The sequence below is a fragment of the Nipponia nippon genome, unplaced genomic scaffold (genome assembly GCF_047370975.1).
Source record: "Nipponia nippon isolate SJK-2023a ecotype South Korea unplaced genomic scaffold, ASM4737097v1 scaffold_2, whole genome shotgun sequence".
Taxonomy (NCBI): domain Eukaryota; kingdom Metazoa; phylum Chordata; class Aves; order Pelecaniformes; family Threskiornithidae; genus Nipponia; species Nipponia nippon.
The window spans coordinates 44471931-44494543 of NW_028262336.1; the positions used below are offsets into that span (position 1 = coordinate 44471931).

A 22613-nucleotide genomic window follows, 5' to 3' on the forward strand; every position below is an offset into this window, starting at 1 on the left:
AGTGAGGAGGTCCCGCTATTCTAGCGCCCTCCTGAAACCAATTACCAAGTTCTGACAGACGACTGGAAGAGATTCGGTTACCGAAGCGTAGGTACTGGTGCCACCTCAGCTGCCCTACTGTACCCAGCTACCGCTCCAGAATGCGGCAAGTGCGATAGCTGCCAAGTCCACACTCGTGCTCTGGCTGGCCAACCCATTTGAAATGCAACTGCACCCCTATGTTAGCCAAATCCGACCTATGAAGGGTGGAAAAAAGAAAAAAATTTTTTAAAAAAATCACTTCATCTTTGAAGCAAATCCTTGGTAAAGTGAGTAAGCTCGCAAGTCATCTGTTACTATTTTCATCCTGGCCAAGAAAATCTAAGTAATTTTCAACTTCCTTAGTTTTACATGGTGTCTCTTTCTCTCCTGTCAGTCATCTAAACCTCAGCATCACAATTCAGTGAGCACAGAGCGGGGGGGATACAGACACATCAGCACATAATATATTTACACTTACACTGTTCATACTTGGCTCTCCGATGCTGCAGTCATGTGCCTCGCGTTCATCGACATCTCAAATGTTCCCATTATTCTTTACTGGCGCCAGCAGAGTCAAAGCTTTCCAGTTAGAGGAAATGTAACATTTTGGTGGCAAAAAAAGAACTTTGCGCCTTACACCTTTCCCCCACTGCTACAATGTGACAGGATATATGGCACACTGTTTATGTCACATGTAAATCGTAGCAGACACCTCAGACTGACTATACACGCTCCTCACCTCCCTTCATCGCTTGGGAGGGATCAGGAACAGGCTTTGGGCCAGACACGCTATCCCGCAACCATCCCCCTCTTAAGCAACTCTTTCCTGCACAACACAGCAGACGTGCACGGGTAACAAACCTAAGTCTACCATCACAAAGAAGTGGAGAACAGTCCAGAATATAGGAAACTGCCTTGGGAGAGGGCTGCGGCTGCTAAAAAAAAACCTAGCCCAGCCTGGAAGAGCCATTGTGAAAGCAGGCTGATGCAAGAATGGGCCAGAAGCAAAAATCACTACCCTGGCACTTCATTGCCTCTGTTCTCTTTCTAGTTCCCACCAGTTCCTGTGCACGCCATCAGACAAACAAAATACTACTTAACATTTGAGAGGGAGCAAGACACTTTCATAAAGCATTTATTCATGTTACCGATAACATATACCTACCTAATAAACCCGCTATCAACTCCAGCAGTATCAAATAATGTTTTAGAGCTGAATTAAGTAATGACCTACGGCTGGAAGGATGTAAGGCCGGCTACTAATCCTAGCACTAGGACAATACTAGTACTTTGCATTTATTACCTATGCAAGTGAAGGAGTACATTAAGTGTTTCGGAAAGTTTATGGCACTTTTATTTTTTAAATTGCAGCTCAAGAGATTAAGGCCCAATCTCCAAAATATCTAGATGCCTAAAAATGCCTATGGGCACATAACCAATTTGTCAGAAGCATTTCAGCATTTCTGTATCATTAGACCCATACACGCAGTGCATTTAGAAAGAATTCTTTGGACTAGATTTCCCCCTGGCGGTGATATCACCCTAGCACTCTGCGGTAGCTTACTTTCTCTTTTGTGCTCGCCCCCATGCTCCCTAACTAGGCAAGACATAAGTTTATCCAAGTTCCTAGAATTCGGAGTTACAGAAATGAGCTTCCAAAGCATGGAAGATGCAGTCTTTGAAACAGACACATTTAAGACTGTATATTGGTCAAGTACGAGGAGAGTCAGGAAGAGCTATAGCTAGCTCTCTCTTTTAAAAATGAGAAGCCCTTAAATTAATGTATTTAGTCTCAATACCACGTGAGGTAGAATTACTTTACAAATGGAGAAACTGAGTACAAGAATGTAGTTGGAATAAGGCAACACAAAATACAATGCAAAATCGGGAACAAAACTCAAGTTGCTTCATCAAAGTCCATTTTGATGAATGAAACTATATTTACCTTTAGAATGCCCTTGAAGATATTAAATACAACTGAAACCAGGCTTTGAAAATCAACACAGTACTTCGTATAAAAATATGGAAAGTAGCACGACTTGCTATATAGTCTAGTATATGAAATACCTAGAACTATGTACATTAGTACAAATGAAGAAGTTAAACCTAAATGGATGGAAGTATTAGCACCCTACAGTAAGTTTATTACATTATGTTTTCTCCTAAGGAGTGTGATTCAGGCTAACTAAGCAAAAGTGGTTTTACACCTTTTTCCTCATCTCATTCTGAATGCCTCCTCCCCCGCCCCCAAATCATTCCCTTCTACAGTCTTTTCCAGATATTTTATAGTTCAAGATCACAGCTAAATTTATATAACTTTGAAATAAGCAGTTTACTCCTACTGTATAAAGAGCTCTCAGGTCACCCACACAGAGTTCCACCATGACAAACAGCTACATTTCAAATTAATCACATTCTTTTCATAAATCCATTCTAAAATAAGGTCAAAAACAGTACTGCCAATTCAGATCCAGTTTACTTGTAGTTTTTTTTAGGGGTTTAACCAAAACTCCTTGTAATATTGGAAGTGACAAATTTAAGTCAGTCAACATTGCCATCCTAATTACAAAGCATAATACAGCTAGAACCCTAAAGTCAGAACCATACAAACTAAGGAAGAAAGTTTTTGTTGTGAACAGCTGTCTAAACAAAACAAGATACTGTGCAGAAAGGGTACTAGTCTTCAAGAAGAGTTTGGTTTTTTGCTTTTAATTCTTGTACTGGTTGAACAATCACTGCAGTCTTTTGTTACTCAGAAAAATTGTATGAATTAATGAAAATAAGCAATATTTTATTTCAATACCAGATTTATAGTTTGTGTGTTACACTGGGGCTTGCTTGACTGATATTAAACGGATATATCTGAAACACAAAGTAACATAAATTAGACATGCCATGAGACATGTACAATTAATTTCTACTAGGATGTGGATAATTAAACCCACTTCTATGCCAATTCTTTTACACTTTTAATGGTGATAGTGACTAGTATTTTAGTAAGAGGGTAAAATTCAATAAAATGTACAAGGACAGCCATACAACTCAAAGATAACGTTTGCACAGCTTCCAATTCCACTGTGAAAATATACCCCCTCCGAAATAGAAACAGGCACTTCATCTTTAGAAATGAAGCACTTTCTCTTGTTCTTCAGTCATCATCAACAGTTGGCTTGATTGTCACTCCTCTTCTGATTTGACCCCAACCAATTAAACTGCAAAAAGAAAAACAGTTTATATTACTTTTAATAGTAGTCAGAAATATCCAGGATAAATCAACATCCTTCTGTCATGCTTATGCCTTCAGTTCTCACATTTTGAATCTTCTCCACTTGTCTCCCACCCAAAATATCCTACAAGATCTAAGACTGGTTAGTAGAAACACAGAATAAGAAAGGATTATATATGTTTGTAATCGGCTAAGGATGTACCTTTGAACAGTAAACTAAAAATCTGAACATTTTGTAACTTATGTTGTACTGGTGGACTCTAAATCTATTCCCAGCTTGATCTCTTTCACCTGTGCCTGAAGTGCTGCATTACTTCCAAATAGAAATGAAAATGTGAAAATTCAGACAAGATGACAGTAAGGTTATAAACAGAGCTGTAACTCTCAGTGAACATGTAACCTACAAAGGTAACTCAACTCTCAGGTAAGTTCTACTATTTATATTCAGTAAAATGAAGGCCCCTTTTAGCCCAGCACTTCCCATTTTTTAGGACCATATCCACAGGTTATAACTAGTCCACCTTTGAGTTCACTGTTCCTTGGAATCACTAGTGTATCCTGTTTGCTCGGCCATTTGCTGTTTAACCTCTATGCCTCTGTATATTTACTTTCTATTTTATACCTCCTTTTTATCTCTTGCTTTCTCACTTGCTTCCATCTTTTCAGTACTCCATTGCCTCAGGCTGCAAGTTCCTTTTCACAGTACCAACCATACATTGTCTTTACTCCAATTGGATTTTATTATGCTGCTCTTCCCGGTTTGCCTCCTTTCCCTTTTCTCAACTTTCAGTTCCCTTATGTTGTCTCTTCTGTCCTTTTAATACAGCATAGAAGGCAACTTTCTAATAACAGGATCTTTATGGCAGGCTGCTGCTAATTGCCCACCCCCTAATCCAGAGACAAGTGGGCTTTCTGGCAAAATTTGGTCATGTTTTTCAAGTGGGAAGTAATCTACAGAAGCAACAAAAGTCACATTAAAATTTGCACAAGCTGTCAGTCTATAGCTCAAAAAAAAGCATCATTTCCAATATAAATAGTTTCTCCTCTTCCTTCTGCTTTCCCTGACTTAATTTGGGTCCTGTCTTTTTCCCCCCCCCCCTCCTGTTCAAGACAAATTATCTTTTTTCCTTGTTTTTTTTAGGGAATAATCTCTTCCCTAATTTGTCAGCTAGCTCTGAGACAGCAAGCACTAAATTCCCGTCTACACTTTATTGTTGATCTAAAAAAGAAACATGCATCCACAGATATTTAAAGCTTGGTTCTTTTTCATACAGTAGAGACTTCTTGTAAAAATGGCTATGTTCCCTTACACCACAAGAGCTGTGCATGGCCAACAAATCTAAATACCCTTATGTTCTTATGATATTTACGTAGTCTTATGGAACACAACAGGTACAGTATGCATAACCATCTAAAGAGAAGTATGGCACTATGATTAAAATGAATCATCAACCAATTCTGCTCATCATTTTCAGCCTCCGGATGCTTCTGTGCAGTCAGACATTTTATATCTGTCATCCGAATGGGTCAATCCAGTTAATAGTTTTTCTTTCCTCTCTGCTCATAGTATGTAAAATACTTGAACCTTACAATGTCCCTCCTCCATTCTCCTGCTATTACTTCAAGGTTGCACTAGAAGTCACATACAGCTCCACAGGTAAAACACCATTGATTTAGGTGTGTATAAAGACAGGCTTTGGCTTAACATTACTCGGATTTCCAAACCACTCTGCCAAGGTTGCCTACTGTTAGCTCAATTTATAGCATGGCAGTTTTGGCAACAAACCATGAACCTCAGATGTTTCCTTGTCTGTTAACTAATAGGTATCTACCCAATTATAATGCCTCTTTAAAAAAAAAGAGGCTAGTAACGAAATGAAGTATCCCACAATAATGGTTTCCATGTGTTCGGAAAATCCAGAGGAATTTTTAAAACAGACATACGCTTACCTATTCTAGAACAAAATCAGATCCATGTATTTTTGTTAACAATAAAACAACCAGGTACTCTACCACTTTAGCACCAACTTACCGCCAGTGTTTCTCAACTCTTCGACTCAGAGCAATTTTTTCTCCCACTTCTGTGCATACTGGGTTAGTTAGCACAATCTTCCCCAAATCAGCCTTTACTGCACTGACTCTCCCTCCAGTAGATAAGGATCCTATGTTTACCATTAAAACTTCATTCTTCGATAATTTTTGCACCTGAAGACAGACATACAAAACTCTGAAACATAAGCTTTAGTATTTAAAAAAAACATACCACAGACAATACTGAGTATCTTCTGTTACCTACCTGCCACAAAAAAAGATACAGCTGAGAAGTGCAAAAACTCTAAATAACCCCCCCCCCAACCATGCGCAACAGTCAGTGGATAAAGTTTATATGTGAAAGGACAAACACGTAAATATGTTGTGCCTGTAGTACTGCAGGTTCTTGGTATGCTATATTTTCTTGGAATTTCTCTACATTTTCTACAAAACATACTGAAGATTGCACATACTGTATTAAAAGCGTAAACAGTCTCAGATATTGCTACAAACTGGAATGTTATACCGTTATTTTAAATAATCTGGATATTCTCATTTCCCTTATACCTACATACATCAAAATGGTTTCTCAAAAAATAATTCATTTCACTGGATAAAGAGACTGAAGCACTTAACTTACTGCTGCATGAAGCAGTTCATAGATTTTAATGCTAACAGGAAAAACTATGATCTTTTAGTTTGATTTGTGTAAAATGGACCACAGAACATGAGATTGTGCCGTGCATCAAGTTCAGTTTCTTGAAACACTGTAGTTGGAAAAAAAAAAACCCCAAACACTCAGCTTTAAAAAGTTCTTCAGAGAGAGAATCTACAAAAAGCAGGTAAGTAGGAAGTAGATCAGTACGTGTATAAAACTAATTGTTGCACAAATGAATAGGCTGATAGCAAAGGAAAAGAACTACCAGCATGTTTAGAAGAATACCTAATTTCAGGACACACAAACACTTTATGTTACTTTAAACTACTATGAATGCCTACTCCTCTGAAAAGCATTCTTCTACAATATTAAATAAGCAGATAAGTTTACTGACAAGCATATATGAACAGGGAGACAAAATTACTACATAAGATAAAAAAATGTATATACTAATAAAACTTAGCACAAGAAGAGAAATCAGGAAAAAAAAAAGGGTACAGACCTTTGCAGCTTTCTTGTCTCCTTCAGTGCGCACACCTAATAGTCGTCTCAGCAAGAAATAGGAAATTTCTAGCTCTGTAAATATTTCTGGCAGTGCTCCAACTGCACCAAGAACTTGGCCTACCATTCGGTCAGCCCGACACAAAGTTGGATCAATCTTAGTTCCAACACCTACAACACAACAAGGAAAGTCACAAGGAGTAACTGAAAGGCAGCTGTCACATTTATGTATTAAAATATTTGAAGATCTAAAAACAACAAACTGAGAATGTACTGGGAATTCCCTATTACCTGGACAGCACTTTCAGCATGTCAGCAAGGCTGTGAGCTCTGTCTAAACAGATGAAGAAATATTCTACTGTTAAAGCTGGTACAATTAACAATGCAAGTTAATCTGCATTGGCCAGTGATGTTCAGGAAAATTATTTATTTATTAAATATCCAATTTTCACACCCATGTTGTGTCTCTCTACATATATGAATGACTTGAAATTGCTCATAGCCTTTTTGTTTACTACACTGAAATTTATTGTTGAGCGAAACCAAGTGTTTTCAATAAGCATGAAGAAATAAATCTCTTCATAAGAGAATATTCTTACCTATAAGACCCCCTGGAGCAGCATATTGTAGATCATTGTGTTCGGCAAAGAGTGACACAATTTTGGAAAAGATTGGCTTGCACATGAGTTTTCCTTCACTGTCCTTGGACACAATACCAGGCCGGACCTCAATTTCCTGACCCACCTAATTACAAAAGTGAAAAAGTGATTAACTGGTTGTTTCACAGGAATATAAAGCTAACCACTAGTCACAGATAAGACCTACTTATCCCAAGATCTACTATTTATACAAGTCCTTGGTTCTGGGCTACTTTAGAACTTCTAGGACTTCTCTTGCACTGTTTACTGCAAATTGAACAATATTGAAAGCTCTGTATCTTCTAGCCAGTGTAACAATTGATTTTCTTTTCAATACAATTTGTAAAACTGCTTTAGCAAAGGATCTCTATCAGCAATAATTCCAACATTTAATTTTTAGTTTATTTTTTTAAAATTACATTTCATTTAGAAACATTACAGAACTAAGAAAAGTTGAAGTTAATTTGATCGGTGTAACTGATCAGCATCAATAAACTGTAAGACAAAGAAAACAGAAGTTGTATAAATGTTCAAAGATGTAGTTTGCTTTCCAGTCTAGCAGAGCAACTTTTAAAGTTTCCATCTATTGACAGTATCCCACAAACGGAGTAAAAAAAAAAATCAAAATATACAGAATATTTAAATGGGGAAGTGGGACCTGTAGGAACCCATGCACACTTCCAAGGTACTTTTAAAGTTCTTTTGCTCTCCTCTTCCCCCCAATAATTCAGCACATAAAAGTGGTAGGATGGAAAAAAAAATAGCTCCCTCAATTTGTAAGCAATGAAATCAGTATCATTATTAGCAAAAGTTAAGACTACAGTATCAAAAATATATTTAAAAAATAAAAATCAATGTTTCTTGCTCTGGTATTTTAAAACAGGAAAGTAAAAATGAGGCACAGACAGAAAAGATAAGTGTCATCTGACTGTATTCTAGTTTAAAAAAAATGCAACTATATAGATGCATTTTGTATTAAGCATGCAAAAACTCTACTTGCTATTATCATTACGAATCTCCAGACAAGAGAGGGAAAAGGTTACCTTTAAAACACCCTTTAGAATACTGCCACCAGCTACACCTCCCTTAAGGTCATCAACTTCACAGCCAGGCTTGTTGACATCAAAAGACCTAATTACTGAAAAGAGTAGACCATAACCAGGTTTATATTTAAAGGTCGGGTTTTTAAAGAATTAGTGTCTGTCTTTAGCAACTTTGACTGCTTCCCTATTCTTTGAAGGTGTACACATTTATAAATATTACAAAAACATAATTCAGGAAGAACACTAAAATATGATGAATATTTTATTCCAAATCTTTAAGTATATAGTCGATTTTGTTCTCAAAACCATTTAATCTGCTCACATACATAAATGTTTTTAAAAACTGTTTCTGCATAGCAGAAATTAAGATCAGTATCTGAAAAAAGAAAGCAATGATCAACTGTATTACAAAACCCCTTCAATATTCACAATGTCAGTTGTGAATATGGAAACCTTGTTTTAATGTAGTCAATTTTTCTGCATTCTGAACATGTTTTGTAGGTCTCCCATGGTTTATATGGAAAAAAGGGCAAACAGATTCACCATAGTGGAACTGAATTTCCTAACAGGCTGGACGAGAACTGAGACTTTGACAATTATAACCAGGAGACAGGAGACAGAAAATATAACCAGGCTACCTATAAGATTTTTATGGAAATAACTTAATTTTCAAATTCAGCAGTTTGTCGGTAGTTTGTTAAATCAAATTTAAATTCATAGCAACTAAAGGAATGTTTTTCAGACATAGATAAATTTCTCTTCTTTGTTGCATTTTAGTGCTGTCATACACATAGAATATACACAAAAAACAGCAATTACCTGAAACAAATTTAACTATAGCAATTAACGATGAACGAACAATACAGCCCTCAGCAAACATGCAAGTTTTAAAATAAGAGTGCACTAAACGATTCTTTTAAACTTACCTCTTTTTAGAGCATTCAGCAACATGCTATTCTAAGTGTAGATACCTGCAGTAAATGGTTAGCCACAAAAGCCCAGACCTAAAGCATTTACATACCAATAAGCCTTGGTTCAGATGTGAAGTCTCGCAAAGGGACTGGGATTTTCTTCACTATATACTCGCAAACTACCTCAATGTTGTATTTCAATTGTGCCGAGATTGGAATTATTGGAGCTCCTTCTGCAACTGTACCTAAACCAAAATCAAGTTCAACATCAAGCCTTAATACAGTATGTACAGCAACATGACCAAGTGTTCTGTCATTGTTAAAAATACTAATGAATTTCAAGGCACATGTTATGTGTATTTCCCAAAGCAGTAAGTATCAGAGCATTTACCCTTCCCTTCAACATTTTAGCTCAAACCAGCCAGACCTTCTTTTCGAGGCATTCTGAAACAACCCTCATGTTGCCTCTGGATAACTGTGTACTGAAGAGCTTTACGGTTGCCCTCTGAACATTGTGCAAGATACTTTTCTGCTCTAAGGGAGAACTCACTTCCTACACTGTGATCAGAAATAGTCTTAATTTCCTAAGAGAGATCGGATATCTCGGTGTTTGATACATCAGTATAAACTTTACGCTCAGATTTCATTCTGACAAACTAAAACTCCTATCAATTTAATGATGTATGTTTTCTAAGTTTTGCAATAGAAATACATATTTTAGAAAAATCCTAATTTTATGGGAGGATTCATTTAGTTATCAAGGCCTGTTAGATATTATTAATTTTAATTATATCTACATTTCTTGTGATAACTCCAGTTCTCACAAACTCCAGATTTACACATCAAGCCACTCTGACAGCTGTAATGAACAGCTTATGCAAGGTAACAATTCTGAACTAAAAAAAAAAAAAAAAAGAAAGACCCATTGGCTACTTTTGATGGTGACGATCTAGCGCTGCAGCTTTTCACATACCCCAGCTAAAGTAGATAAGCAGAGAAAACAGCGGAAGCTCCTGGGAAAGGTGAAACTCAAAGCAGTAGACTAAAGTTGAGCAGAACTTTACGGACAGAGTAGGATAACACTGTCTGAACTGAACTTACAGAGAGATGAAAGGCCAATCTTTTGTGATTAGGTAAAAGTAACTAACACGTTTATACCTACAAGGTGTCCCTAACAAGTACTGCTTCATTCTCTCCTGCACTGCAGTAAAATCACAGTACAATCTCTAGCAAAGAAACAATCCAAGAAGAGACAATACCAAGAAGAAACCACAAATTCAGTGAAAGCAACTAGACAAGAGCTATTGCTATTAGTTTTACATCAAGCGTTCTGACCAACAGCCACAACATCACCGTACGTAAGCAGTCTGACACAGTTAAGAAGCACAACTCCAATGGTCAATTTTTCAGATTAACAGACTATGTACAACAGCATCATCTAAGCAGGGGAAGCTTTCCTATAAACATACAGAAAACCACTATGTCCGTGTCCCAACACGGAAAAATTTCCACCATTAACTGAATTTCTGCTGTTGAAAACTTACCTTGTACAAATGCAAGAATCTGTTCATACTGTTCTTTAGCCTGGCTCTCCTTCACCAAATCAATCTTATTCTGTAGAATCAAAATGTGTTTCAGTTTCATGATTTCTATAGCAGCTAGATGTTCTGAGGTCTGGGGTTGAGGGCATGACTCATTACCAGCTGAAAGAAGAAAAGTGACTGCAATATAGAAATTATAAAGACAGACAAAACTCCTACAGTTAGGACATCTACTTTCCATTGTATCTTTATAAAAAAAGACAGTCAGGTCTCAGTAAGCTACATGTGAAGCATCAAGTTAATAAGCGCCTACTGTTCTCCAGAAGTGCTGGCTTTACCACCCACACAATATATGACAGATGAGAGGTTGCCAGAGTCCCCCATTCTACTTGCTCCCAACAGAAGCATTTAAAATTTCCAAAGATACCGACAGCTAACTTGTGTCTACTTGACTTATTCCATCCTCTAGGTCTCTAGACACCTCAGTGCAGACTGTAACAAAATGGACAATTCACCTTTCAAGAAATATCTTAAAATTCTTTGGTGTTTTCTTATCACCAAAGCCATAAAAATGCCAAGATCCCCAAACTGTACAACACACAATAAATACATGAAGTATGTGAACAGTGCAGTTATCAGCATGGTTTGGATTTCAGCCATCCAAGAAGCCAACCTTGGCCTGATGTGCCATTATGGTGGTTAATCTTGAAGCCTGGTCTATCACACTTTCTAGATCTAAACAGTCAGGAGGAATGACAGCTGTTCTGGTTGCAGCTGGGATAGCGTTGATTTTTCTTCCTAGTAGCTGGTATAGCACTGTGTTTTGGGTTTAGTATGAGAATAATGTTGATAACACACTGATGTTTTAGTTGTTGCTAAGTAGTGCTCACACTAGCCAAGGACTTTTCAGCTTCCCATGCTCGGCCCGGTGCACAAGAAGCTGGGAGGGGGCACAGCCAGGGGGGCTGACCCAGACTGGCCAAAGGGCTATGCCGTACCATATGGCATCATGCTCAGTATATAAGCTGAGGAGAGTTGGCCGGGGGGCAGCGATTGCTGCTCAGGGACGTGCTGGGAATTGGTCGGCGGGTGGTGAGCCAATTCTATAGTGTATCACTGGCTTTGTATATTATTATTATATTATTATATTATTATTATTACTAATACTACTATTCTATTAAACTGTTCTTATCTCAACTCACGAGTTTTCTGACTTTCACCCTTCCGATTCTCTCCCCCATCCCACTGGGGTGGGGGGAGTGAGCGAGCGGCCTTATGGTGCTTAGTTGCTGGCTGGGGTTAAACCACAACAACAGCTTATCAGCTATCTCAGATGATTTAAACTATGATATCTGAAGCTGTTGTTCTTGTTTGTTGACACGCCCTATCCAGGTAACATAATCGCTATTTATCACTGTAGAGCACTGCATTGTTCTATGGAAATATAAAAATGAGTTTTACTCATTTCCCGTTGTTTGCAAATGAAAACAAAAATTGTATGGATCGAGATAAATCTCCTGTACCTTGATTTTTTCCGTATTTATCTAAGCTTTTACTCTTTGTGTTGATGTTTGTGGACTCCCCTGCATGGCTAAGGCTATGTTTTTAAATCAAACTGAAGCTTCAGAGAAACTCAAAATATACCTGTAGCTAATGTATTTCCACAAAATTATATAAATTTAACAGTACTATACCATTATAAGGTTTCATCTTAGCCAACTAATCTTCTATCAATTGGGCCAGCTACCAGACAAATAAGCATGTATAGCTATGTTTAAAAAACCCCCACCTTGTTGGGGTACATTTTCTTTGTAGCATCACTTAATCTTCTTAAACATATCTCAAAAGCATTCACTTGTTTTAATCGTTCACTCCGCCCCACTAAATTTTAAAACCCATATAAAGTTGCTTCATGATATTAAAAAAAAGAGCGCTCTGCTTTTGTGTAGCAATCATTACCTATCAACAGTAAAGCTGCATCCATTACTGCTGCACCGTTCAGCATAGTAGCCATCAAAATATCATGGCCAGGACAATCCACAAAAGAGACATGCCTGTTGTAGAAGAAGGTTTAAAAGAAGACCAAAAGCCAATTATCAGCAATTTCTCTGACTGATTTATGTGAGTGGTTAGGCAGACACAAAGGTTAAAAGCATCCTTAAAACAGACAGATAAAACAAACATTTCAAGACAGATGCTGAGAAATAATATCTTAAAAGTATTTTTGTAAGAACACAAAGACTACTGAATGGCTACTGAATAGTTTTTCTGAGTTTTAAGATTTGATACCATATATCCATACTAGGTACCGCTTTAACGTTTCACGAATTTACCTGTAAATTAGACTAGATTTAAATGCATCAGAATAAAACAAGAAAAAAAACCCCAAAACAACAAACCACAGGATTTCTCTTCTCTCTCTTAAAAGACCTCTCCCATTCTCCAATTTTAGAAAATTATGCATCTTTAATTACACTATTATAATTGCATTTCACTCCAAAGGTTTATCTACAAAGACAATGTTACAGCTCTTACTTCCAACCTTATGATTTTTCTGTGCAGATCATAATAGTCAATTCACTACATTCGTGCCTGAACCTATTCAGTGAAGAAAACTTGTTTCCTGATAGCACACCACCAAAAAGAACGGGACTAATTTGCTGCTTCAGTGACAATGTTAAAAATCTACTATAAGCAAATAAACAGTAAGATAAAAGATCCAAAGCTTTTAACCAATAGTTTAACAACGGCTGCATGACTGTCACACTCCAACAGAAGTTATTGTTACAAGTGCTCTACTGGGAATCTGAGGAGAGGAAGGAAATATGTGACTACAACAGTACGTGTATTTTACACATAAGCACGAACTAGGAATCTTGTCGTACAACAGTCTTTGTGACTACTCTCACTGAAGCAATCATTGCAAGGACCCATGTAACAACTGTTGTGGTTACTACACTTGCATAATGACCATGCTATGCTTTCTTAGAAATGAAGTACACAAAGGACACCTGGCCTCCACTTAGAGGCCTGATCTCATTAAGTATCAGGTTTTCATAGATTCGTTTTAAGAACTTTGAAAACTTTTCTGCCTCTAGGAAGAAAAAGTTTAACAAAGATGACCCTTCAGAAAGGAATTTTAAACATGCATTTGTATGGTCCACATTAGTTCTCATTCTAGTGGCTTTAAAATGTACTTATATTCATAGCAGAAAAAAAATATCATTTCACTTCAAAGTCCTGCAAATACCTGATCACAGAAGATACAGTTGTGCTCCACTGTAGACTGTGCATCACGACTAATAAAAACAAGGCAGTTTAGATGAAACCCAAGATCAGGGGTGTCCAGCATCTAAGAACATGTGGTCTGCCGCAACAATTCATTCAGCTTCCAGCTCAATCCGGAATATTTTCAGTTACACAAAAGGAAGTGCACATAAAGTAAACAGAATTTATACCGTTCATTTTACAGCAGTTACCTGACTAGTTTAAAGTTCCCTTTGGTGCCAGGAATATCTGTAGGGAACTCATCTGGGGTGCTACTTCCACAGGATCGGTAACACTCTGGCCGGGAACAGCTTGGGTCATCCAGCTTGTAAATCTGTAAGTAATTTTTAAAAATTGAGAAAAAGTTTAATTCATCAAAGGTTAGTTACTTATAAACTTATTACGTCCACCCTGAAATATATTAGCAATATATTTGCTAGATTTATAGTAATGACTCACCTTTGCATTAGCATAACCCAGCTTGATTGTGATATTTCTTTCCAGTTCATTTTTAAATCTGACAGTATGAACTCCAGATATAGCTTTGACTACTGTCGACTTTCCATGGGCTACATGACCAATTGTACCTATGTTTTAAAAGCAAATGTTTGTCAATAAACCATTGTTTAATTTTGTGCAATGTTCCATTAGGATCAACGCATAATTACCCCAAACTCTCTGCAGCCAGTAAGTCCAGAGCTCCCATCAGAAGCACGTATGGGTTTCATAATCATTTTTGTTTAAACAAACAAGATCATAAATTAAGCTCCCAATGGACAGATCTTTGCATTTTCATGAAACTCATTTCAATGCTTAATTTTAAGATGAAATAAACTCTGCTTTAGCAAGTATTCCCCACTTCATTCAACAGTGTTCTTGAAGCAAAATTGGTGGTTAAAAGGGTTTGTCAAGTCTCTTCCTGCATCTCGATATAGTGTTTTTATTATAAATTTTATCTGTATTACTGTCTGTTTCAGTAAAAATTTCTTTAAAATGTTGTCACATAGGTACCATATGCTACTGCATGAGCACCAGAAGAGTCACATGAATGCCCCCCTCTTTTTCAGAAGTTTGTTTTTACCTATATTAATTGTCGCTTGTCTGCTGATGACTTCTGGTGAAAGAGGCGTCAACTTGGTAACATCCTGTATGAGGGAGATTTTAGAATTTATTCTTCTTGTATTTAAATGTTTAGAGAGTACTATATGTATTTTCTTAAAAATTATCCAGTAGTTCTATTCAGCAAAAATCCAACCAAGCTCATTAAAATAACTCTAGATACGCATTCCAGTCTTTTAAGTATGTGAAATAGGACAAAAAGTAAACAAAATCCTGATTGGAAATAAGTATAGGTTGCAAATCAAAACACTGACTGTAAATTGGTATAGGCTGCGAGGTGTTAAAGGAAGATGGAAGTAAACAAAACAAAAAAAGCAGCTCTAACACACAAAAAACCCCTTATCTACCCCCAAACTTAAGTTACACATAACAGGCAAATTCCAGTTAACTTTCCATGGGCTACATAGTGAACTGCATCTATGTTTTAAAAAAGAAGGTTTGTCAATAAACAGTTGTTTAATTGGTATAAGGTTCCATTACAGTCAATATATAATTACAAGCAACACTTTGGAGTCAGTAGGCCCAGAGATTTCATTAGCGTCATGGATTTAATTTTGTTTTCTTTAAATGGCTACTTTTTCCTCAAATACTGTTATTTCTACTTTAGGTACCAGACAAAAATTCTGCTGTCCTAAATAGACCGTCTCATGAACCTACTGGTAGCACCTGGCAGGTCGAAGCACTTACAAATACATTCTGTATAGTTAAAAAGACAACTCTGAAAGAGTTGTTTTGGTTTTTTTAAAGCTGTTTGTCCAAATATTGGACAAATGTTGAAATCCACTGAAATGTTCCTATTTTTGAAACTGTCTCATTTCCATCCTGCACTGAATTCATATGGATGAGCTGCTCAGTTCAAGCAAAGTTTCACAATGCCAAAAGAGTTCTCAGTGTAGGACAGGATATAAATATTTTGCTAGGATACCAATAACACACACACATTAAGTGACATTAAATCATGTATTGTTTACACTGTTACATGCAGGTTCTGTGCATAACAATCAAACTTAAACACATCTGTGTAAAAATGTAAACTCATTCATTCTATTCTCAAGTATTACATGAATAAAACGTTCACACTCAATACAAAACAAGTTTTGTCCACCTAACACAGGCAATTCAATTTATATTTCTTGTATATCTAACTGAAAATGACTACACACACTGAAGTCAACGGTGAGAACATGAACTGCAGATGGCACCATCTAGTAGGGTGACAAGCACGTAAGCATGATGCGAATCCCGTCATCAAGAGAATTGTTCCCGGTGCACACAATTATGCACGCGTGCAGTTTTCTTCCTCAAGACTGGTATAAGGCTAAGTTCAGCTAGAAGCTCTAGTCAATAGTAAGCATTCAAGGGCCAACTGAAAAAACACAGAATAGGCCTTAAAGGTAATTCCTGCTGACCTTCCAACAAGGCCTATTCGCGCTCCTTCCGACTGGCAAATGCCGTGGTCAACGATGAAAGGAAGTAAAGAAACTTTCTGAAGTTACTAATGTGCTTCTCTAATGAATATCAACATGCTTCGCTATAACACAAAAAGAATTCTTGTGCTCAAACCCCAAGAATTTCAAACATTATTACTGTAAAGACAAATAAAGTCTTCTAGTTTGCTGAAAACCAGGGAGGCAGCAATAAAATTTTAGACTGGTTTTGTCTGGATTTATGTGTAATAAGTGAGACAGGCCAGATATTTAATAGGCAAGACTACCACAGCAAGAGACTACTGCAACTAATTTTCTTGGTAGTCTGGAAAATTTCCTTGGTAGATCAACCAAGACAGGGCTGGCAAGCACTCCACCTAGCCCGCTCGGGAACAGAACGCCAATTTATGAGTTTAGTTCGGAGAGGGAAGAGCCTTTAACACCACCAAGCACGACAGCCCTTACAAGGAGGAAACTGCACGTCCCCACCACTGACACACAAAGGCTTCGCTCGCAGAACCGGGACGCCACCCGCCGGGTTTTGGACCCACCTCACCAGCAAGCGCAGGGCCTCATCCAGCCAACCCAAACCCGCTGCGACCGGCCTAACCTGCTGCCCCGCGCCTGCTTCCAGCTATCCCTTCCCTCAGCCCCGCCGCGCTGCAACTCACCCCCCCCCCCCCCCAAGCGCCGCCGCCGTCCGCGCCCCCTCGGACCTCACCGGCCCCAAGGGCCGCGGCGGGGCCTGGAGGGAGGCGCGGATCCCCTCCGCCTGCGAGCGCTGCCGCCACCGCCGCCGCCACCCCGCAACGGCCCGCCCGGCCCCGCCACGCTCCGCCGGCCCCCGACGCCCGCATCCGCCGCCCCTCGGCGCCCCCGCCCGCGGCTGCCTCGCCCCGTCCCCTGGTGGCCCCCGTGCGGGTCTCACCAAGGTGGCGAGGTCCTGCCGGCTGAGGTGCGGCTGCCCCAGAGTCACTCCCGCCTCATCGCCCGCCATCTTGGCCCGAAGAGGAAGCGGGCAGACTCGCGCGGCTGCCTGACCCCCAGCTCCGCTCGGCGGCGGCGCCACCGGCGTCCAGCCCGGCACCCGCCGGCCGGGGGGCAGACGCCCGGCTCAGGGACCCGCCGCGCTGTCCGGCGCGGAGCCGCCGCCAGCCCCGCCGCTCTGCGGTAGCGGCTCAGGCGCGCCGCGGGGCAGCCCCGAGAAGGACCCCCGCCGCCCTCGCGCCGGGTGATGCAACCCGGCCTGCCGCAGGGGCCGCGCCGCGTGCGCCGGCGCCGCCAGGGGAGCGGCGGGTGCGCGTGCGCGGGGCGGGGCGGGGCGGCGGCGGGAGGGCGCCTCGCGGCGGCGGGAGGGCGCTTCGCGCCCGCGGCCTGCGCCCGCCGGCGGTAACGGTCGTGGGCTGGGGGCGCCGCGGGGGGGGCGGGGGCGGGTTCCAGCGCGGCGCCAGGGACGGCGGGCGGGCGGGCGGGTCACCCGCGGCTTGCGGCTGCTGCTGCGGCTGGAACAAACGCGTGGGGAACCCGCGCTTCCGAGCACCCCTGCGGAGAGGGGCTCGGCTTCTGTCCGCGGGGCCGGCCGGGCCCGCCGTCGCTTTGTGCCCGTGCGGCGCGGGCTACTTAGGTGAAACACTGCCATCGCTTCGGCGGGGTGGTCAGCGTGGCGACCGCGCTTGGTTGAAGGGTACACCACGACACGGAGATTGGTCCTGCGTTCACGGCTCACCTCCGACAGCACGGCACCGTGGGTTGAGTTGGGGCAGCGAGCGGCTGCGACGCAGAAAGGGAGCGGGGGGTAAAAGTGAAGCCAGATGTGCTTGTGTCTGCTGGAAATGAGCGTACCTAGTTTGAGGTCCGACCAGCTCATCTGCTTGAAGAGTAAAGTGTCACTCTGCGTATGTTAGTAACCTCTGCTGGCCATCAGCCTGATAAGATTTTGAATTTCAACCTTTCTCTCGTTACTGTCTTTTGTAGGCTGAGTGCTTACAGTTAGGGAGATCATACGGATGTAAGACCCTGCCCCAAGATATGAACAGCTCGAATCTTTTGCACCAAACAGCTAGAAACCCTGCCAAATGCATGCTCTTTTCAGAGTTGGGTATGACAGAAATGCCTTAAAAATCTGATAAAATCCCTGATCCAGTGATGAGAGCCAGCTTAGAGGTGCAACGGAGACTAAAGGCCAAATTCACAACCCTCCCCTGTGGGAAAGTGAATTCACTTCTCCTTCACGGAAACCTCCTGAAGGCATAGAGGTTGTCACTACTACTAGGATTTCTTCCATGATCAGAGAAACAGGTTTCAATGTAAGTAACCAATTATGTCAAATACATGCACGTTCCTCAACAGTGGCTTTGCCTGCTGGAAAATGTGATGGTTCTGAGATTTTGCCTGGCTAGCTGCTTGGGTCAAAAAAACCAGGTTTGGAGCAGACAAGCATGTGATTGAAATGTGATGATGGAAGTCTGTATAAAACTGGTGTGCCTGCTTTAGCAATGCTTGTAACCTCCCACTTTCACAAATGCTACTATTTCCATGCTTTCCTGCTAGAAGAGCTAGGAGTGTGTACTGCTGTATATACCTAGAGCAGATACGTTGCCAGCATTCTTGTTTTGAAGAAATGAGTATGAAAATGTGGTGAGAAACCTTCCAGTGTGTATAATGGCGTTACCAATGACAAAATGTATTTTGTCTTGCAACCTGATACTTTTGCACATTGGTCTGGAAAATAAATTTTCCTATCTAATCTTTCATCAGGCCACATGATGTTTTCAATTTTGTATAAAATATGTCAGTTCTGGGAAAAACAATAGATGCATATGACCGAGATACACAAAGTATAGTGGGAACATGATGCAATACTTGGTTGTAGTTGCCTCGACGTCCAGGCACGTATAGTCACTCTTTTATGAAAATGAACCGAAAATACTAGACTCTGTAGTTACTTAGCTGTTTAAATTATGCAATAATGCAGTGCAATGTAAAATTATGGAAACAGTTTTTGTCACATTTGCAGCAGCCTTTAGAAAGGATTTAATCCTTGCCAAGAACTCTGTCAGGAATCTAAAAAAAAAAAAACTAAACTGTTGCTCCTATTTTAACAATGAGATTATACATTTTACATATTCTGAGATAGTCTTGTTACTTTGACTGTATTTGGGAATATTTGTGGTATGAAGAAAAACCAGAAAAGTCTAAAGACTGCAATTGTCAAAGTAGGTAAAAACATTTCTAGAGGTTGTCAAATATATTATGCATATACGTATAAATTAAATGTTTGAAATTGTTCAAATGAAATGGTAACCAGCATATTAATATAACTCAGAAACATATGTCCAGCATTTTATTCATTGCAATAGTCTCATTTAAGCCAGTGGGAACTACTTAGTAACTGGCTTTGTACAGGTGCCTGAATCAGAGGGGTCAGCCCAAATCTCTGTGTAAATTAATACTAACTACGGTAATGTTGATAGCACTGGTCATTGTCGAGGGCCCAAACTTAGCACTCACGTTTTTATTTAGGAAATTAGAATTGAGGCATTATTTTTATTTTTCAGTAGAGGCAAATTGTCCAATGTGAAGGAGAAGAAGATGGGTTTTTTTTGTGCTTTTACATGTTGAGAATAAGTATGTCAAAGCTGTTGGGCTTTTTTTTTTTTTTTTGGCTAGGTTTGAGGTCATCTTCTGTGGCAGTGTGTAGGAGAGACCTGAAGATCATCTCATGCCTCAGCTTTCCATAAACTGCAAACAGCAAAATGACAGTCAGGTAAAACCAAAACAGTCCTGCTAGCTTTTTCCACCCTCACTGACCTATGAAGGTCAAAAGCCCAAAGAGGGCAGAAGGATGCATGAAGTTCTGCTTGTATTATTTCCGTGTACGAGAAACTTCCTTTCTACTCCAGTTTTTCTTTGCTGAAGCAGGAGATGCGAGTGGGTACGTGCTTGGTGCAGCAGAAGATGCACCCTGTGAATAAGGGAGAGAATGTCTTGCCTTTGAGACTTAGGCGGCAGGAACGGTAGCAGCTGTCGTGGCAGAGTCAGTACGGAAAGGTTGGTTGTTTCACTGTAGGTGCCCAAGTAACAGGTTTGAGAACAGTGACTGGGGAGACGGGGCAAATTTGCTGCGTGAGTAAGCGGATGAGGTGGGACAGTATGAAGTTTTCTGAGCAGAGAGAGGTCAGGCCCTTGGGATGAAGGAGTTGAATGGGAGCAGGTTGATTGTAGCGTGGAACGAGTAGGCCGTGAGGGAGCAGTAGGCGGGCAGAGTGGGAATAGCGGTGGGAAGTCTTTTGTGAAGCAGAGCGTGCAATAGCTGCTTCATTGTGTGAAGCTGTGAAAGGTGGGAAAGACATTCAGCTTGGGGGTGGCAGCTATAGAGGAGGTACGCTCCTGTTTTATAAATCAAGAATGGGGTGGGGGTGGCAATGAGAGGCTGAAAATAGGCAGCGAAGGGGATGGCAATGGCAATAAACAGGGAGAGGATGGCAGCCCCTGGCCTGCTATTTAAAGCAGCGAGTGACATAGAAGGTGACGGTGACGGGGAGGTACGTGGCAGGTAGCGGATGGTTTGGGGGTGGCAGCGGCGAACCAAAGGTCCACGTAGTTTAGTTCACCTCTAAAAGCCGCAGTTTGCCAGGAGAGGGGAAACAGAGGAAGCCGGGAGGTGATGTTTGTGCTAAGGCGAGGCCGGGCGCACCCCGGGCTGGGCCGCCCTTCCCCGTGGGCCGCCTGCAGCGGCGCCGAGCGGGCCCGGTGACCGGGTTCCCACGCCGGCTGGCGGGGCCGCCTGTGGCCAGAGGGGAGCGGGGGCCCGCCCGCCGCAGCTGCCCGGGTGTCGGGGCAGGAGCCGAGCGGGGGCCTGACGGCGGGGGGGGGGGGGGGGGTGTGTGTCAGCCCGTCACCCCCGCGGGGCGGCTGCCCGAGAGAAGCGAGAGGCGCAGGGGCGGTGAGGAACGGGCCGGTGGCTTGCGGCGGGACCGGCCGAGGGGTGGAGGAGAAGGACGCACCCTCCAGCCGCCGACAGCGGACGGGCGTCCCCGATGCTGGTCGGTGCCGCTTTCCCGAGGCCCGGCCCAGGCGCCGGTGAGGGGCTGCTCTCCCAGGGGCGCGCCCGGTCTCCCCGCGCTGCCGCGGTGGGCTGGCGGGGCGCGAGCCGGCCCGGCGTCCGGCCCGCGCTGCAGGGGCAGGGAGGTGCCGGCGGCGCGGGGCGGGGGCTGGCGCGCGGGGCCGGGCCGAGGCGGGGGCGGTTTGCCGCCCCGGGCGCCCCCCCGGCGGGCCCGCAGGTGACGGCGGAAGTGACGGGCGGCGCGGGGTGCCTGTCGCGGGGGAAGATGGCGCCTGCGGCCGCGCTAGGCAGCGCAGAAGGTAAACAAGTGTGAGCGGCGGGGGGCGGGCGGGAGCGGCAGGGACCCCGGGGGCGAGGCCAGGCAGCGCCGGTGCCCGGGCGGCGCGGCGGGGGGCGGCTCCCCACCTCCCCCTGAGCACGGACCGCGGGGAGGAGGGAGCCTAGGATCCCCCCTTCCTCCTCCTCCTCCGCCTCCTCCTCCTCCTCCCGGCTTTGCCTCAGCCATTGCCCCTCTCTTCAGCCCCCCGGCGCCTCCCTCCGCCGCCGCCGCCCCCGGCTTTATGTTACACGGAGGCCCCCCTCTCCGCCGGTCCAGCGGGAGGAGCCGCGTCTTCAGCGCCGCCGCTGCCGAGAGGTAGGTGAAGCCGCCGCCGGGGTCTCCTGGGCCCTCCCGCCGCTGCCCGCCCCACCGAGGGCGGCCCGGGCCCCCTCCTGGCTCCGCCGGCCGAGGCAGGCGGGGGCGGCGGGCCCGGTGCCCGCGGGCGGCGGGGATGGGGGGGGCGGCGGCGGGAGGCAGGCTGTAGCGGGGCGGCGGGCATGGCCGGGCGGAGGATGGCGGGGCGGCCTCTGAGGGGCTGCTGCGGCCGCACGTCCCTAACTCCCAGCCCGCCTGCCCCGAGCTCGGCCCGCGAGCTTTCGCTCTCGGCTGAGTGGCGCTAAACGCGTCAGGCAGGCAAGCTGAAGTAGGTCATCTGAGTTCCTACCCCGAAAACGGCTCTGTCGCGATCAGCGACGTCGGGGGAGAAAAAAAGTATCTGTGAGCCAAACGAGTAGACTGCTGCTGCTCAGGAGTGGTGCTGGAGCTTTGACCTATTTGGTAAATACTTAAATGTCGCTTAAAAATTTAAAGTTCTTGGGTTTTTTGGTTGTTTTGTTTTGTTTTTTT

The 22613-nt window shown here is 42.9% G+C and overlaps 2 protein-coding genes across 16 annotated transcripts in view; one reads left to right on the forward strand and one right to left on the reverse strand.

The window, feature by feature from the left end:
* Positions 1 to 1918: 1918 nt before the first annotated feature.
* On the reverse strand, positions 1919 to 17562 carry EIF2S3 (eukaryotic translation initiation factor 2 subunit gamma). The gene is made up of 12 exons (XM_087758975.1): positions 17312 to 17562; positions 14919 to 14982; positions 14297 to 14424; positions 14050 to 14171; positions 12530 to 12624; positions 10574 to 10732; positions 9140 to 9274; positions 8119 to 8213; positions 7037 to 7181; positions 6439 to 6608; positions 5280 to 5452; positions 1919 to 3233 (listed from the first exon to the last, which is right to left on the reverse strand). The coding sequence occupies exons 1-12, from the start codon at positions 17378 to 17380 to the stop codon at positions 3170 to 3172; spliced, it is 1419 nt and encodes a 472-aa protein (XP_087615101.1). The 5' UTR covers positions 17381 to 17562; the 3' UTR covers positions 1919 to 3169.
* Positions 17563 to 17706: 144 nt separating this feature from the next.
* Positions 17707 to 22613, forward strand: part of KLHL15 (kelch like family member 15) — a 36373-nt gene continuing 31466 nt past the window's right edge. The window contains exons 1-4 of one of the 15 annotated variants that reach the window (XM_087758962.1): positions 17707 to 17772; positions 18358 to 18689; positions 20053 to 20149; positions 21969 to 22082. The gene's annotated coding sequence lies outside the window, so the exon portion shown is untranslated. Of the gene's footprint in view, positions 17773 to 17803; positions 18690 to 20052; positions 20150 to 20410; positions 20434 to 21305; positions 21466 to 21492; positions 21748 to 21968; positions 22083 to 22135; positions 22545 to 22613 lie in introns of those variants that run through there. The other 14 variants (XM_087758960.1, XM_087758970.1, XM_087758971.1 and 11 more) reach the window with 14 other exon arrangements.